Source organism: Diprion similis, chromosome 10, assembly GCF_021155765.1.
Source record: "Diprion similis isolate iyDipSimi1 chromosome 10, iyDipSimi1.1, whole genome shotgun sequence".
Taxonomy (NCBI): domain Eukaryota; kingdom Metazoa; phylum Arthropoda; class Insecta; order Hymenoptera; family Diprionidae; genus Diprion; species Diprion similis.
The window spans coordinates 7,909,240-7,923,514 of NC_060114.1; the positions used below are offsets into that span (position 1 = coordinate 7,909,240).

General features: G+C 37.1%; 2 protein-coding genes across 14 annotated transcripts in view; both read right to left on the reverse strand.

Moving 5' to 3' along the window:
• The window catches only part of LOC124411853 (whirlin), a 41,674-nt gene extending 40,099 nt beyond the window's left edge, over positions 1-1,575 (reverse strand). For 7 of the 10 annotated variants that reach the window (XM_046891342.1, XM_046891340.1, XM_046891339.1 and 4 more), the window contains exon 1: positions 1,033-1,544. The gene's annotated coding sequence lies outside the window, so the exon portion shown is untranslated. Of the gene's footprint in view, positions 1-1,032 lie in introns of all 10 variants that reach the window. The other 3 variants (XM_046891337.1, XM_046891336.1, XM_046891338.1) reach the window with 3 other exon arrangements.
• LOC124411854 (ral guanine nucleotide dissociation stimulator) overlaps positions 1-14,275 on the reverse strand; it is a 42,111-nt gene that overhangs the window by 15,467 nt on the left and 12,369 nt on the right. For 2 of the 4 annotated variants that reach the window (XM_046891348.1, XM_046891350.1), the window contains exons 2-7: positions 12,925-13,288; positions 9,580-9,684; positions 9,032-9,467; positions 7,640-8,265; positions 7,244-7,558; positions 5,286-6,689 (exon numbers count right to left, since the gene is read on the reverse strand). In XM_046891348.1, the coding sequence (XP_046747304.1) occupies positions 6,015-6,689; positions 7,244-7,558; positions 7,640-8,265; positions 9,032-9,467; positions 9,580-9,684; positions 12,925-13,179 (2,412 nt within the window). In that variant the 5' untranslated portion in view covers positions 13,180-13,288 and the 3' untranslated portion in view covers positions 5,286-6,014. Of the gene's footprint in view, positions 1-5,285; positions 6,690-7,243; positions 7,559-7,639; positions 8,266-9,031; positions 9,468-9,579; positions 9,685-12,924; positions 13,289-14,275 lie in introns of those variants that run through there. The other 2 variants (XM_046891349.1, XM_046891351.1) reach the window with 2 other exon arrangements.

Sequence of the window (14,275 nt, forward strand, 5' to 3'; positions counted from 1 at the left end):
GCGAATAACAGGGGGAACCAAGGGTCGAAGCCCTGGGTCGAAAGAGAAAAAGCACATTAGTTAAAGCGAGAAAACACGAGCCGACAGCCCTTGTTCATACGTTTATACGTCTAGCGGGATATTTTTATTAAGACATCTTACGGTCGAGTATTTTTTCCATTTACACTATTTCTTTATCGTTCAAGTGTAAAGTAGGCTCATTCTCAGATTTGAAAATACACATTCCCGACGTTTTGGTACAGAATTTATAGTTTCTTCACGTGAAATGTCAGTCCTCGCTAAGTTTTAGACGGTTTCTGTGAGTCTTTGAGGTGCACTTAAAATTAATTTCATCGATTCAGATATGTTTTAAAATCACGAACAATTGCAGTCTTCAATCATTCATCCTTCTCCGGGAATTATTTGAAACGTGAAAAATATTAGTTGTCTTTTCAGAAGTCGAAATGAATGATATTTTCATATGTCTGAGGTATTCAGCTCAAAAATGAATCTACAGAAATTATTTGAAATTAGTGAATTACTAGTTCAAATAACCATTATTTGCCGACATCTGGAAATTATGTTAAGACCCATTGGACACTATCACACTGTTGTCGTCAATTCGGTCGCAATGAAAAATACTTTTCAGCCGTATCAAATATCAGTTCATACTGACCGAGAGACTCGAAAAATGTTTTGAGACTTTAGGAATATGAACAGAAGTATTGATACTAAGAAGTGTCTCGAAGGCAATTTTTGATACAAAATCAAAGAAAAGTGGTTTTAAAAATCATTGCCTAGCGAACATGACACTATCATAAATATGACAACCCCGTTAAATTTGCGCAATGAATCTGTATCCAGAAATCTACTGAGAATTCGTTAAAGACATACAGAAACTCATACGTACGCGTCTAGCATCACATTCGTATTTATTTCGTAAGTAAATAATATCTGTGACTGGAGATTAAAAAATATGTAATCAAACTTTTTCTTGAATGATATTTTTTTTATCCCTTGTTTTGTATGAACCAAAGAGACAAAAAACAATACCTCGTTTCAGGGGAACATAGGTAAAGGTCACCTGCAAGCCTATGACACAAAGCTTTTATTTTCGCAATCTCTTCCACATCAAATTTCCAGATCTTTTTTCAGTGTCACCGTTTTCACATTTCGCTGTTTTTTCAAAATTTACTACTAAATTCTGGGGTCGTGCGATGTGGGGTTATTTGGCTCGCTGACAGGGTGTCGAGTGAATTATTATTATTTGCACCAATGTCTTCGGGCCGTGGTGGCGGGTCGTGGTTCAGATGTGGTAGCACTGCACGCGTGTTCAATATGTATACATTAACCTGAGCTGTTGATGTTTCGACAGTTTTTTTCTGTAACTTTTCCTATTTCCGTTTACTTTTATCCATTTTGTGACACGCGTTGATTCTCACACCATATTTGTACAATCCAAACAAAGCTCGAAAAATTTATCAATGCACTTACGTTTCTCAGCATGATGACATTTTATCACATCAATATTTATTAAGTTTTTCTTCCACCCGTCTGGGAAACTTTTTTTTTTTTTTTTTAAGATGGTGAAAACTTACTCAATACACGATAAAAAGATAAAAAAAAAAAAAAAAAACGACGTGTGGGAAAGAAACAGCAAAAGAGTTAATTATTACACTAGGCAAAGGGCTGGTTGCACACTATAGCGGAATGAGAACGACATATTGTGAAAAAAATTCTAACTATACGTGACGCAAAAATTAAAAAAAATATCACGAACAGCAACAACACTAAAAACAAACAGCGCGACTTCCAAACACCGGAAGTAAATAATATTCCCGCATTTCCAACAGCCGGCCAAGGCTGATCTACAACTGGCACTGCCAGCCAGGCCGCACACTTAAGTGTGGCTGCCTACCCACCCTCGTACCTCAAACCTCACTACGGCTGAGGAGGAAGAGGGGGGGGAGGGTTAGGAACACTCCTTAAACGCCCCTCGCGGATGTCCGGTAAACTAAAAACCTCGCGCAGCCAACGCCGCGCGCAATCTCAACGGGTTCACCCTTAATTTGAACCTCAATACAATTATCCATTCGAGTTACGAAAAATAAATCAGTAGTGGAAATATTTATCTCAGAAAAATTGTGGAAATTTTTTCAACCATACACGAATTCCGAATTACCATCTGTTTTTAAGGTTAATTTCTTCTTGCATAATATTAAAAGGGTTTATTCTGATTTCGAGGAATGTTTTATTCCTTTTTTCATACATCGCATCTTGCCTACATTTCGATTTGCTAAGTTCGAATCTATAAGCTTGAAAATTGACATTTCTGTAGTGGAAAAATGGCGGCTGATTATTCAACAAAAGTGAAAGGGTCATTAGCAAAACCGAATGGATCCGAATTTGTTCGAAATGATTTAAGAAGCCGTGCAAAAATTCTTCACCCTAAACGTGCAAAGCTTTTACTCGTATTTATTTCCTTCTAACGAAAAATACCAATTTTTTAGTTGTATCGAATTGTACTTTGTATTAACCAGTGTAAAATTATTCATATATATAAATGTGAACTAATGTCTGATTATCGATTAATTTTATCAAATCCAACAATGAACTGGGTATTAGGTTAGATCAGAGCCAAAGTGCCTAGCAGGCTTCACTTCGGAGGGTTAAAATAAATCTATTTTCACCTCCAGACTATGCATTCGAGTTAAATCGAAGTCATCTGTATGCAATCATAACTGGTTTATTTCACGATGGTCATTATCTTAATGTTAAATTAAGCTGCGGTATATTAGGTTAGAATTACAACTATTTATCAACGTAGTTTCTTTATACGATATTACACAGATAGGTTCATTTCATAGAGAATCAAACATCGAAGTCGTCGACAAACCGAACCGTTATTACGAAGAATCGTAATCGTACATCATCCGTTTTGTTGAAATTACAATCTATTATACGTTCTCGATAATCACAGGCACTCGATAGACTGATAAAGCGATCCGTTTCGGAAGATCTGAACTGTTTCATTCTCTGATAACAGGATTTGATTTTGATTTACATCATACAAGCGAAATGATTGCAGTACCTGTGTTTTCAAAAGATAATTACAGTTGAAACAAGCCAAGAGACTCGATGGAGTCTATAACCGAGTGCACGATTCAAATCACACGCGTTCCTTTTTTTTTTTTCTAAGCTTTGAGATTAAAAACAAAATCGGCATTATCATTTCCGGTCTGAAAAGTTTCGTCAGGACAAAAAAGGGTAAGAAAGAAAAGAACAGGATGGAAATATGTAGTCTGGAAAAATTAAAGTTCGTTTTATCGGAATACTTATTAAACCATAAAATTCGTAAGGTGAGCCTGAAGCGCCATTCACAATCAATGCAGAAACTGGTTGATCTACCTGGAGCAACAGGTTCGCGTGACGGAACCCCTGAACCGTACCCCCATAACGGAAGTCCCACTCATCAACGGTAGTAAAGACCTGCTATATATGCTTCTGCAGGCTAAAGGCGTCTGAACGGTTCGCCCTTAACGTATAAGATTGACTAATGACCGTTTGAATTTTCTTTCTTTTTCAATTTTCCTCGTTTCACTGCATCCGACAACCAAGCAGATGGCGTTTTATTTTTCGCGATTTTGAAAAGAAAACAAAAAAAACAAGTCGTTTCCAGCTTTTCACTTGTTAGGTGAGAAAATTGTGGAAAAATTGTTCATTAAGTTGTTATATATCTCGGTTCAACGGTTCTTTCCGTTTCTTTTTCGTTTTTCATTATTCTTCTTTGTCTCCGTGAATTATATCTACCACAATAATTTTGTCCATTTAACAGTGTTAATATTTGAAATCTCAGAAACTAGAAAAAAAAAAAAAAAAAAAAAAAAACAACAACGGCGCACATGCTTTTGCCGACATTTGGACATTTCACGGAATTACGTTATCAGGGGTGTATAAGTTTTAGGTATAAAAATCTTTTCTTTTTCAATTTTTAATTTATTCCTATTATTATTCTAACGATTATTATTATTTTTAATTTTCCTAGATTTAATCAAATTACTCTTTTCTCTCCCTCTTTTCAGATAGTAATATCCTTACATGCGTATAATATTATTCTTCCTCCCGACCAGCAACACGTTACGTATTCCACGGCCGAGATCAATAAATATACATGTATATATATATATATATATATATATACTAAATATGTATGCATGTTGGCTTAAATAATTAATTTTCATTTCCATAAGTGCCTAAGTTTATATATGCATGCACGCTGCATGTGTCTGTATGTATATATATTTGCTTATGTGTCGCCAGGACTCTCAACTTCGAGTGTCCCGAGTTACGTTGCTTACGTAGGTACTTGACGTATCTACGTATCTACACACATAAACAAACAGCTGCTACATGCTTATGCATGAAATATACAGAGGTATAAATATATTTTTCGTTTCTGACAATGAGTATTGATTCACGAGCGAGTTTTATGTATATATGGGTGTGTGTTTGTGTATACATGTATATAAATCTTTTTTTTATCCAGTTCGTCTTTCGTCCTCTACTTTCTCCTTATATCATTTCATTTATTTACTCATTTTATTCGTAGCTGTGTCTACAATGTTCGTTTTATTTTTTTAAGTCCATTGTTAATTTGTCCGTTTTCGGTTGATGCGTTAATTTAATTTTTATTTTTTTCAAATCATCGTTTCTATTTGCATTTCGTGTATTACAAAACCATTTGTATAACCGCGCTGTCTGTATTTTATAAGTGCATATTATGCAATCACTATTGGGATCCAAAATTAAACGGCCTAAGTGTACGCACCTTGGACTTAAACCGTCAGGTACGGGGTACAGGATACATATAATTACCTCTATTCTGACAAGAAGGCAAGATGAAAAACTTTTTTTTTTTATAAATCTTTTGACAATTTATTCATTTTTAACAGCTTACAAAAGTCACGTCGTAATGTTCGAGTATAATATGTATATCTTGGATCCCAACACACGTATATATAAATACATACCGCTGTATTAAATACTTAACTGATTACCACGGTTATATTAAAATGATATTATTATTATAACTAGATCACCCGGTATCACAGAATATATAATATCGGATTTTTTTTTATCGGATTTATTACCACCAATATTTAGCTACTACACATATATCGCGACGATTTGATATATGATGCACCGTAAATTAGGTATCATTATTATTATTATTATTATTATTATTATTATCATCATTATTATTATTATTATTATTATTATTCCTGATAATTTCATTTTTACTACCTATTTTCTTTTCTTTTTGTTTTCTTTATAAAAGCATTCTCTCACTGGTGGTACTATTCAAATGTATATAGCACATTATGCATGATAAGTATATAGGTATGGATGAATTTGTAAATAATTTTTTTTTTTCATCGCTAAATCCCACACAGTATGTATAATTCGGGAAAAATGAAAAACAGTGGCAATACGAAAAAAATTCCGACATATACAAAATAAAAAGAATAAAAAAAAAATATCATTGGCGAGTTCATTTTCCTCAGATTTTATAATCGATTTTCGTGTAGTCCATTTTTCTAATATTGTATTCGCAATCGCAATTATTATTATTGTTATAATTTTTACTACTGTTGTATCGTTACCTCATAAGTTTTCCAATCATGTTATTCTTATTTCTGTTCTCCGTTTTTGGTTTCAATGAAGGAAAAAAACCTCACGATTAGCCAAATAATACGAGTGATCGATAGGAATATAGTTGGACCACAGATAGACGGTGAAAAAATTGAATGCGTACAAACATAAATGAGAAACGAAAGAACGCAGAGAGAAAAAATGAGTTGAAAATAATATCTTTCCTTGTTTCGGGTTTGTCATGGTTAAAGAGATAGATTCATCGACTGTGTTTTCGAATTTCGAACCACCCGCCGCCTCCCGAGTCCACCGCCATTTTGCCCGTTACCCCAACGTCACTCAAAAGTGGATCAGGAATTCCATATGAAAAAATTCCCCGCGTGTTATCGTTTGTGATTTTGATTGCCGTTCTTGTTCCTCGGACTGTCCGCAACGTTCCCATCAGTGTTCACATCGCGACGCGGTCTTAGTATGAAATTGAGGTTATGGGCAGTGTTAACGGCGTAATAAACGTTCGCCGAGTTCGGAAGGACCATTTCCCTGTCGGGCAGCACCTGGGCTAGGGTGTAATGCTCGGGGCTGCCTTCGACGTTGAGTTTGAGCATGGCGTTCCTGATCACCTGAGGAGTCCGCTCGTTGTTAGACAACATTATCGACTTGTAGAGAACCACGCCCTCCGTCTCGACGCTCTCGCTCTCCATCGTAACCTTGATTATGTAGAAATCCGGCGAGCTCTTGTGCGAGTGAGTCGGGCTCATAGGGCTCGACGAGTTTCCCGTCACTCCCGCCGATGGCGCGCCGTTCGATCCTGAGCTCGAATATGGCGGCGCAAGACGCGCCTGATGACCCGAGCTCGCTCCACCCCCCGAGCTCAGCGAGACGTCGAGAGACGGAAGCGATGAGCTGGATGACGAGCTAGACATCTGCGACGGTGAGGTTTGACGGTCCAACGAATTGTGCGGCGAGCTCGGTAACGATTCCAAGTCGCAGTAGAACTGAGAACTGCTCGAACTTGAGGTCGACGTTATCGAATCGTTTTTACGGTGACCTGGATTACCCTGAAAAAAACACGATCGGCCATCGGCGTAAATATTTTTTATTCTGTAGCTCGTGTTCGACGATTTTAGATTTTCAGGTGATTACATGCGTCTGTCTGTTGGATTGGAAGTGTAGATTCAGGATGGAATGTCTTGTATAGCCACTGCGATGTATTGGCAATGAAGTTATTGGATATGACGTGTTTTTCTTTCATTCATCCTTTTTTGTCAGCGTTTGATTTTTTGCATAAATAATAAAGGGCTGGATTTCAAAATGTGTTACGAACAAGCGTTTCAAATTTTACCTAGATATTCGGAGATCGAAAGAAGAAAAAAACACATGGAAGGAATTTTCAATCAAATTCATTCATCAATCAATTTCTTCCATTTTTCAAAGTGAAGTGACTACGACTTCGCAAAATAATGTACAAATTTCACATTTCAATGATCAGCTGAATGCTGTGCAATAAAATTTTTCTTCAAACTTTCGAGCCTGGTCGAAACACAGAAACGTGATGGAGTCAGACTTCACGATAACACCATACAAAAGGATCTTTCATTATTTTATTCAATACCTGTTTCTTTTTACCACGACTGTTGATTGTGTTTCCCGGAGGAGGTGGTTCGATCTGACAGCTCATTCTGTAGGCTTCCCTGTCATCGAGAACGAGTACCGAATGAAACCACCGCTCAAAAATGGGGTCTGAGCTGATATTGTAGGCGTTAGCGGCACCCTGAAGGAGTCTGATCCTGGCCAAGACCTCAAACTCCTTTCTCCGCTTGTCGAAATTGATCAGACCATCGGCTATCGTGTCTGGTATCGCAGTGTCGATCATAGTGAGATCGGTGAGAAAGGTGCCCAGATAGGGAATGGTGCCATAGCTAATATTCTAGAGCAGAACGAATGTGAAAACAGTAAAAGTGAAGAATTCTCGAATGTAAACAACAGATCATCAGTTGCCTCGACTCACCCCAGAGTTAGTGTTCTGTTTTTGAAAAAGTTTCTGCAAATGACGATCGCTGCGCCCAGCTGTGTCAGCGAACTTGGCAGTGCCCTCCTTGATGAGGAGTTCCCTTTGAGTCCAGGCGTTGTTCTCCTCGGAGAATATCCTCTCGAGCTCGCGAAAAAGCTCGTGTTTTTCCCTGGGCATGGCTTGCCAGCACTTTTCTAACCTGTAAACGGAATTACTCTGCAGGCCTGAGACGATGGCCTTGAGACTACTGAAGTTCTTGAGCACCCTCAGCTCCTGAGCGATGTCGATCCAGGTCTCGATCACTCTCGCACGATCCTGAGGCTTTAAGCTCAGGTCGATCAGAATCGTCGTTATCACCCTGAGCGACACGGCGTTGAACTGATTGACGGTTGCCAAAACCGTTGCGGCCTCGTGACTCCGCGAACGGTCGCGACGCGACCAGACAGCACCAAGGCATTGGTGAGCTACGAGCTTCTTGAACAGCTCAGCGTCCATCCGCGTCAGCTGCTCGGCAAAATGGCGATGCGGCACCTCTGGGAACGAGTAGGTCGGCCATAGATCGCCGATATTGTCTCCTGACGTGTGAACTGGCAGACGACCGTTTTCGTACATCAGGCATGAGTCTGCGAAGAATTTTGGTTTATACTTTAACGCCTCCGAGCTCATCTGAACTAATGTGAAATACGTGGAAACCTTTGAACAGATATTCTAAACTCGTTCTAAGTAAATTACAAATCGTTAATCGTTTATTGATACACTTTTAACTTTGACGAGCTTGGACAGATATTTTCAATATTTCGCATAGTTAGAACGTGTTTCAAAAATGAAATAAGTTTTTGAAGTTTGATCGACCTTGGATGAGCTCGTATCAAATATGAATGAGTACTTCAAATACAGTTTCCTTGTATTTTTATCGTACCACAGCGAAAGAAAACATTTTTGAATTTCTTCAAGCAAGAATCAATCATTTCAGGATATATTTTATAACTTCAAAGAGCTTAATAGATCATTTTTACGAATTTTGAGCTTCTTCGGAACACCAAGTATCAAATTAAACTTATTCCAGAAGTATAACAAGATGGCCAAATAATCTAACCACACCTTTGAAGCATGCATCTTTCCGATAACGTTTCGAGCACAAAACAAACAAATGAGCACATCGAGAGTGCGTTTTAATAATAAAAAAACATTTGGAACAGACTCGAAGTATCAATATAAAAAAAAGAGCAGTACTCAAAACTTCAAGCACGTGTTTCAAGCCTGGCCATGTGACTCGGCCAACTTTCAAGCAAAAATGGATGTTGACGAAACATAAACGAACATTTTGACAACATCAATCATGCATTGAATAAAGATTTCAAGCATCAAAAAGTATTTTTTCGATAATACCTATGAGCTGATCTGCTCTTTGAAAGCAGTGGAGTCGATGCCTGGCCTTCAGTTCGAGTTCCGAGGACGGAAGTCGCCGGTGGGTGAAGTCGAGGAGTCTGACAAGGAGGGGATGAGTCGGTGGCGACTTCCAGTCACCGGGATAGGCGTCCAACCATACATGGAGGGCCTGAACCAGGGTCTTCCGATGCTGTTCGCCAGCGGGTGCAGCCCCGGAATTTTCCTCTAGAGCATCGTACCTCGCGAGCAAAAGCTCCAGAACTTCCCGCGGCGTTGTGAACGCTCGATAAGTTGCCAGGAAGACGTTTATATAGGTCGACTCCAGCTCCCCATCGTCGTTCGCCAGACTCTCGACGAGCCGTTGAACGGTGCCAGCCTTTAAAAACCTGACCCGCACCGTTTCCCATTCTAGATGCGATATTTCGTCGTCCGAGTCCTGCGCGATGTTTGGAAAAAGGCTGTTATTTCATTTCACACAGAAGTATGATCGAGTCTTTTATTTTTTAATTCTTATTTGGTTGATTTCATTAATCATTCAAAACGCTCACCGACGTCGAAAGGCTTCTCGTTGGTCTGTGGTACCTGACTTTCTTTAAATACACCGTGTAAATTACCCCGTCACCTCGTTCCTCGCCCCATAATCGCCACGTGGGCTGAAAAGAGAGGAAAAAACATTCAAACGAATTTCTTTGATTCACGGTAAAGTGAAAAGGTAAATAAAAACACAAAAGGTGTCTACAAAAGTATCCATTTTCTATTTCTTTCTAACACCAAAAACACAGGCATGCATCGATATTAGTAACGAACTACGGGAATCAGAAGATCTAAAATTGAAGAATAAAATTTGAATTCTCGTTTGTTATTGTTATTTCTATCCTGATTATGAGATGAAAATACTTTACCACTTCGCAATAGCAAGTTTAAGAAGAAAAAAAAAAAATTAAAGAACCCAGTTTCCTTCAAGTTTATTAACAGAGCGGTTAAACATCTTCAATAATAGATTCCCGGAAAGCCTGTAGAAACTGTAATGATTTGGTCAACGTTTCCGCTGTATACCTATATATATATATTCATAAATCTCTGAACTCTCTGGTATTGCCAGATTAGTGATAGGCGAGTGCAAAAAAATCTTGGAAAAAGTCTGTTGAAAATCACCATTTCAATGAACCCACAGCATTTTTATTCACCACTAAGTACACGAAAGATATGAAAATCTGAACAGGAGGGATGGCGAGTTGAATAATTAAACATTGAAATTATTTCCAAGTAGGTATTATATATACATTCTATTCGACGCACGTATGCGTAGCTATTTAAACAACATAATGTATACGTGCAATAGGAAAATAGTTTGGAATGCATCTGGCCGTAGATTGAAAAAATAAATTAACGTGTAATATACGAGCAGACAAGGCGCGGATTACTCGATATACAAATGTTACACATGCGTTGAAACGTTCGCTCCGTTATACAAGTTTAATGCGTCAGTTTCGTTAATCCAATTTTGAAATCCGAATCCTTTTACTTTGTTTTATTTCCTTACGTTTCTCTAACGTTTATTTTACTCTTTTCAAATTTCATTTTCGTAAAAGAGATACCAAACAAAGCAATTACTTTCGCATCGCATTTGATTCTAAACTGAAAGTTTCAAGTTCAAATGATGCCACGTATTGTACTGTAAAAATGAATAAACGAACGTTTTCGAATCTTCATTTTATTACAGTGATGCAATCCTGCAGGTATATATATAAGAAAATGAAAATTGTTAATGAAAAACGGTGCGCAGCCAGCAGCCCATGGCAGTAATTATTATCAATCATGCATTTCTCCATTAGATCGGTTAGTTCAGCGTTAAGTGCAAGGAAATTAGTTATTAGAACGAATAAATGATGGAGTAATGAGTGATTGAGTCAATCGATGAAATGGATGAACTTCCTGCGTATTGTTTTCGATTTTTAGTTTCATTATCTTCTCTCAGCATGCATCTACTTCAACGTGACATACATATCTAAAAGCAAGTAATAAATTGAAGAGACGATTTGTGAACTCGTTACTTCCGGTTTCCTATATTTATCCCTTTACTTTATCTGCGTCAGGTCAGCGTATTTCATGGTGTTGTTTTTAAGCATTTGTCCATTAGACCTGAACACCTTCGTGTCATACATACACGTGATATGTTGTGGCGAGTCATACTGCAAGCAGTTGATATACACGTAAGCGCGTTCTATGTAACATATCTGTAGTAATTGGAGTGTCTTAGCTCAGTTTATCCCAAGGGGCAAAATATAACGAAGCATTACGTCACCGATGCAAGTGTAAATCGCAGGTGACGCGATAATCTCGTCAATACAAATCCACTTGCGAAATCGCTCGAAAATAAGCAGATAAGTAAAAACTTGTTCAATTATTCGTGAGAAGAAAATATTTCAAATCTTGTTCTGCAAAGATTTTCTGACAAACTTTACTTACATCGCTTTGTTTCCTTTTTTCACAAGGAAATACTTACAGCCAATATTAACAGTAACGAATTTGTAATCATTATGTATTTTCAAGATCAAATCGAATCTCGTATTATTACAAGCTTCTTAATTTGTTTAAAAATCATTCATATTTTATGATTAAATAAACTGAACATTCTGAAGTATCGCAGAAAATTTTAAACATTGATAAAAATTTTCTGTATCATTGTTTGACGCAAATATTGCAATCATGTTCCAAACGAATCCGCAATACTTTTATCTGGCAATGCAGACTGCACACATCCGTTTTGTCAGAAAGAAGTTTCCATGCAAACATCCTTAAATGTAATAACATTCTCGTTATCTTATAATGCGTAATAAATAGTGTATTAAAAGCCGTGCCAAAGTTCAACAATTATAAATACGGTCTGAAAAATTTTCAAACCGTGCATCGAGTTGTACAAGAAAAAAAAAATTTATATCAAAAGTCAGCAGCTTGTGCAGAAAATAAAAATCGTCACGCGGTTGAATTTGGGAATATTTGTTCTATAATCATTTTCTTTTCTTTGATTTAGGCTAACTCGAAACCCAAAAAAAACTCAGCTATTTTCTCACCGACAATATTTATGATTTTCGAGATATTTCGGTGTATAATATATGATATGTTATATTCGTATAATGCGAAAGTTCTGTATGCAAAATCTTACCGCATCATCTTGTAAAAATTCATTATTTCACATCGCAGAATGACGTTGAAACTAGCAGATAATAGTCAATAATTAAGACAGGCGGATAGGTTTAAGGGGATGACCAAACGATGAAACTTGGCAGGATTATTTGGGGAACTCTTTCGGACATGTTCTTTGATATTCTGTCATTTGCTCACTTACCGAAAGACTTCCAGACGTATTAACGTATAACAACCGAAATTTCAATATTTTTGGAAAGAAGAAAAAAAACTACAAGCGGATATATTTTAGTGTATCGTACGTTTATAGATAAGGGTGGGGATGGCAAAACGGGGTACTTAAAGAAATACTTAGTTTTCGAGGACTCGATTATTTTTTTTTCTTTCGATTCTAGCCAAAGAAAATACAAATGATTTTCAGATGTCAGGGAAAAGAAAATTTTTTAAAAATTCTAACTAATTCTAAGAAGTAACTTTTGACTATTTGAAAAACATTTTGAAAAGCAAAATTTTCTTATAAAATTCTAAAGGTATCCCATTTTGTCCGCCTCTCCCCTGCAACAACAGAAACCAAAGCAAAACAACAACAACAACAACAACAACAAGACAAACGTTGAGACTACAGGTTTCAATTCAACCAATTCGACATCGACACAACAATTCTACTATTCGTCAGGCATTTTCTCATGATAATTATTTTGGTATTTAATTTTCATATTTTTCGCTCGTTTCTCGATCATTTTTACCTGCTGCACGTACCACTGCGTGGCTGTGGAGTTGGCGTTGAGATTCGAACCAGCGATGAAGCTGTTCGTGTGGTAATTATGATTTTTCTTATACTGCGAGGAGGGCTTGCACGGGGCGCACAATAGCAGTGGGGCTAATCTCGAGACTCCTTTCAAGGATTGGGGCGCAGGAGCAGCCGGAGGAAGCGCTGGCGGCGGTCCCAAACCTCCTCCTGTAGGCCTCAGCCCATCCTCACCGAGAACCGGCCACAGCATCCAAGCCGGATTATCGCTGTGCGATTTTCACACTCACACGACGATGGAGTTTACAGTTGGTTTTTCCTCCACCTCTGCGGTTCAGGCGCAGTCCAATCCTCACTTGAAACTGATTATCGAATTTTTTTTTCGTCATTCCTTCCCCGTCCTTCAACTTTTCGTATCATAAGTTTTGGCGGTTTTTGGAAAATTATCTATTTTGCTCATTTATTTACGTTGCTTTTTGACCTACGAAATATTTTTTATAGCAAGAGTTTGGTTAAAATTGGCAAAGAAACGATCTATTTTTATTAATAATCAACAATTATAAAAATTTAATTACAAAATCTCTTCTCAAAATTGAAACAAATAGTATACGTTTCTCACATTCATTTTTTCATTACTTTTTATTATATTTTTCTCATGAGATTTTAGTTCATTTTAACCCTTTGCAGCAATCAAATCGATTCTTTCCAATTTCTAACGGGATTTCATTCAACTCTGCCCTCAATTTGATCTTACAACTTAGTTTTGATTATATTTTTTTTGTCGTCAGTCTCTGATTGCAACCGCAGATACGTTTTTCTTAGTTTTTCATTTTGTAGTTTGAACAAATGTTTAGGAACGAAAATGAGTTGAGAAAAATCGAGGAATTGTATGATTAACTGTAAGTGTATACGAAGAAGCCGAAACTCTTGAAGATCGTATAGATCGATTATTGTGAAGTGAAACTTAGAAACCAGTAATCCAGAAATCAGAGTAATCTAAAAACTGGGAGACTGAGAGTTTTATAAACTGCAAATCAGAGTATACACAAAACTGTAAAATAAAAAATATTGAAAAACGAGAAACTAAAAACACCAGAGATCTAAAAATATCATAACTGATCTATAGAAACATAGAAGAATTGTAAGAACAAGCAACTATAGACACCTATAAATCCTTGTAGAAATATCGAGAACAGAACACGAAAAAACTGATTTTCAAGTATAAACCTAGAAATCTAAGAAGCCAAAAAAACTGAAAACTCATATCAGGAGAACAAAGAAACTTAAAAAACTAACTGAAACTTACATAAATCAAAGCCTGATCGAGCCAATAGCATCCTAATAACCTA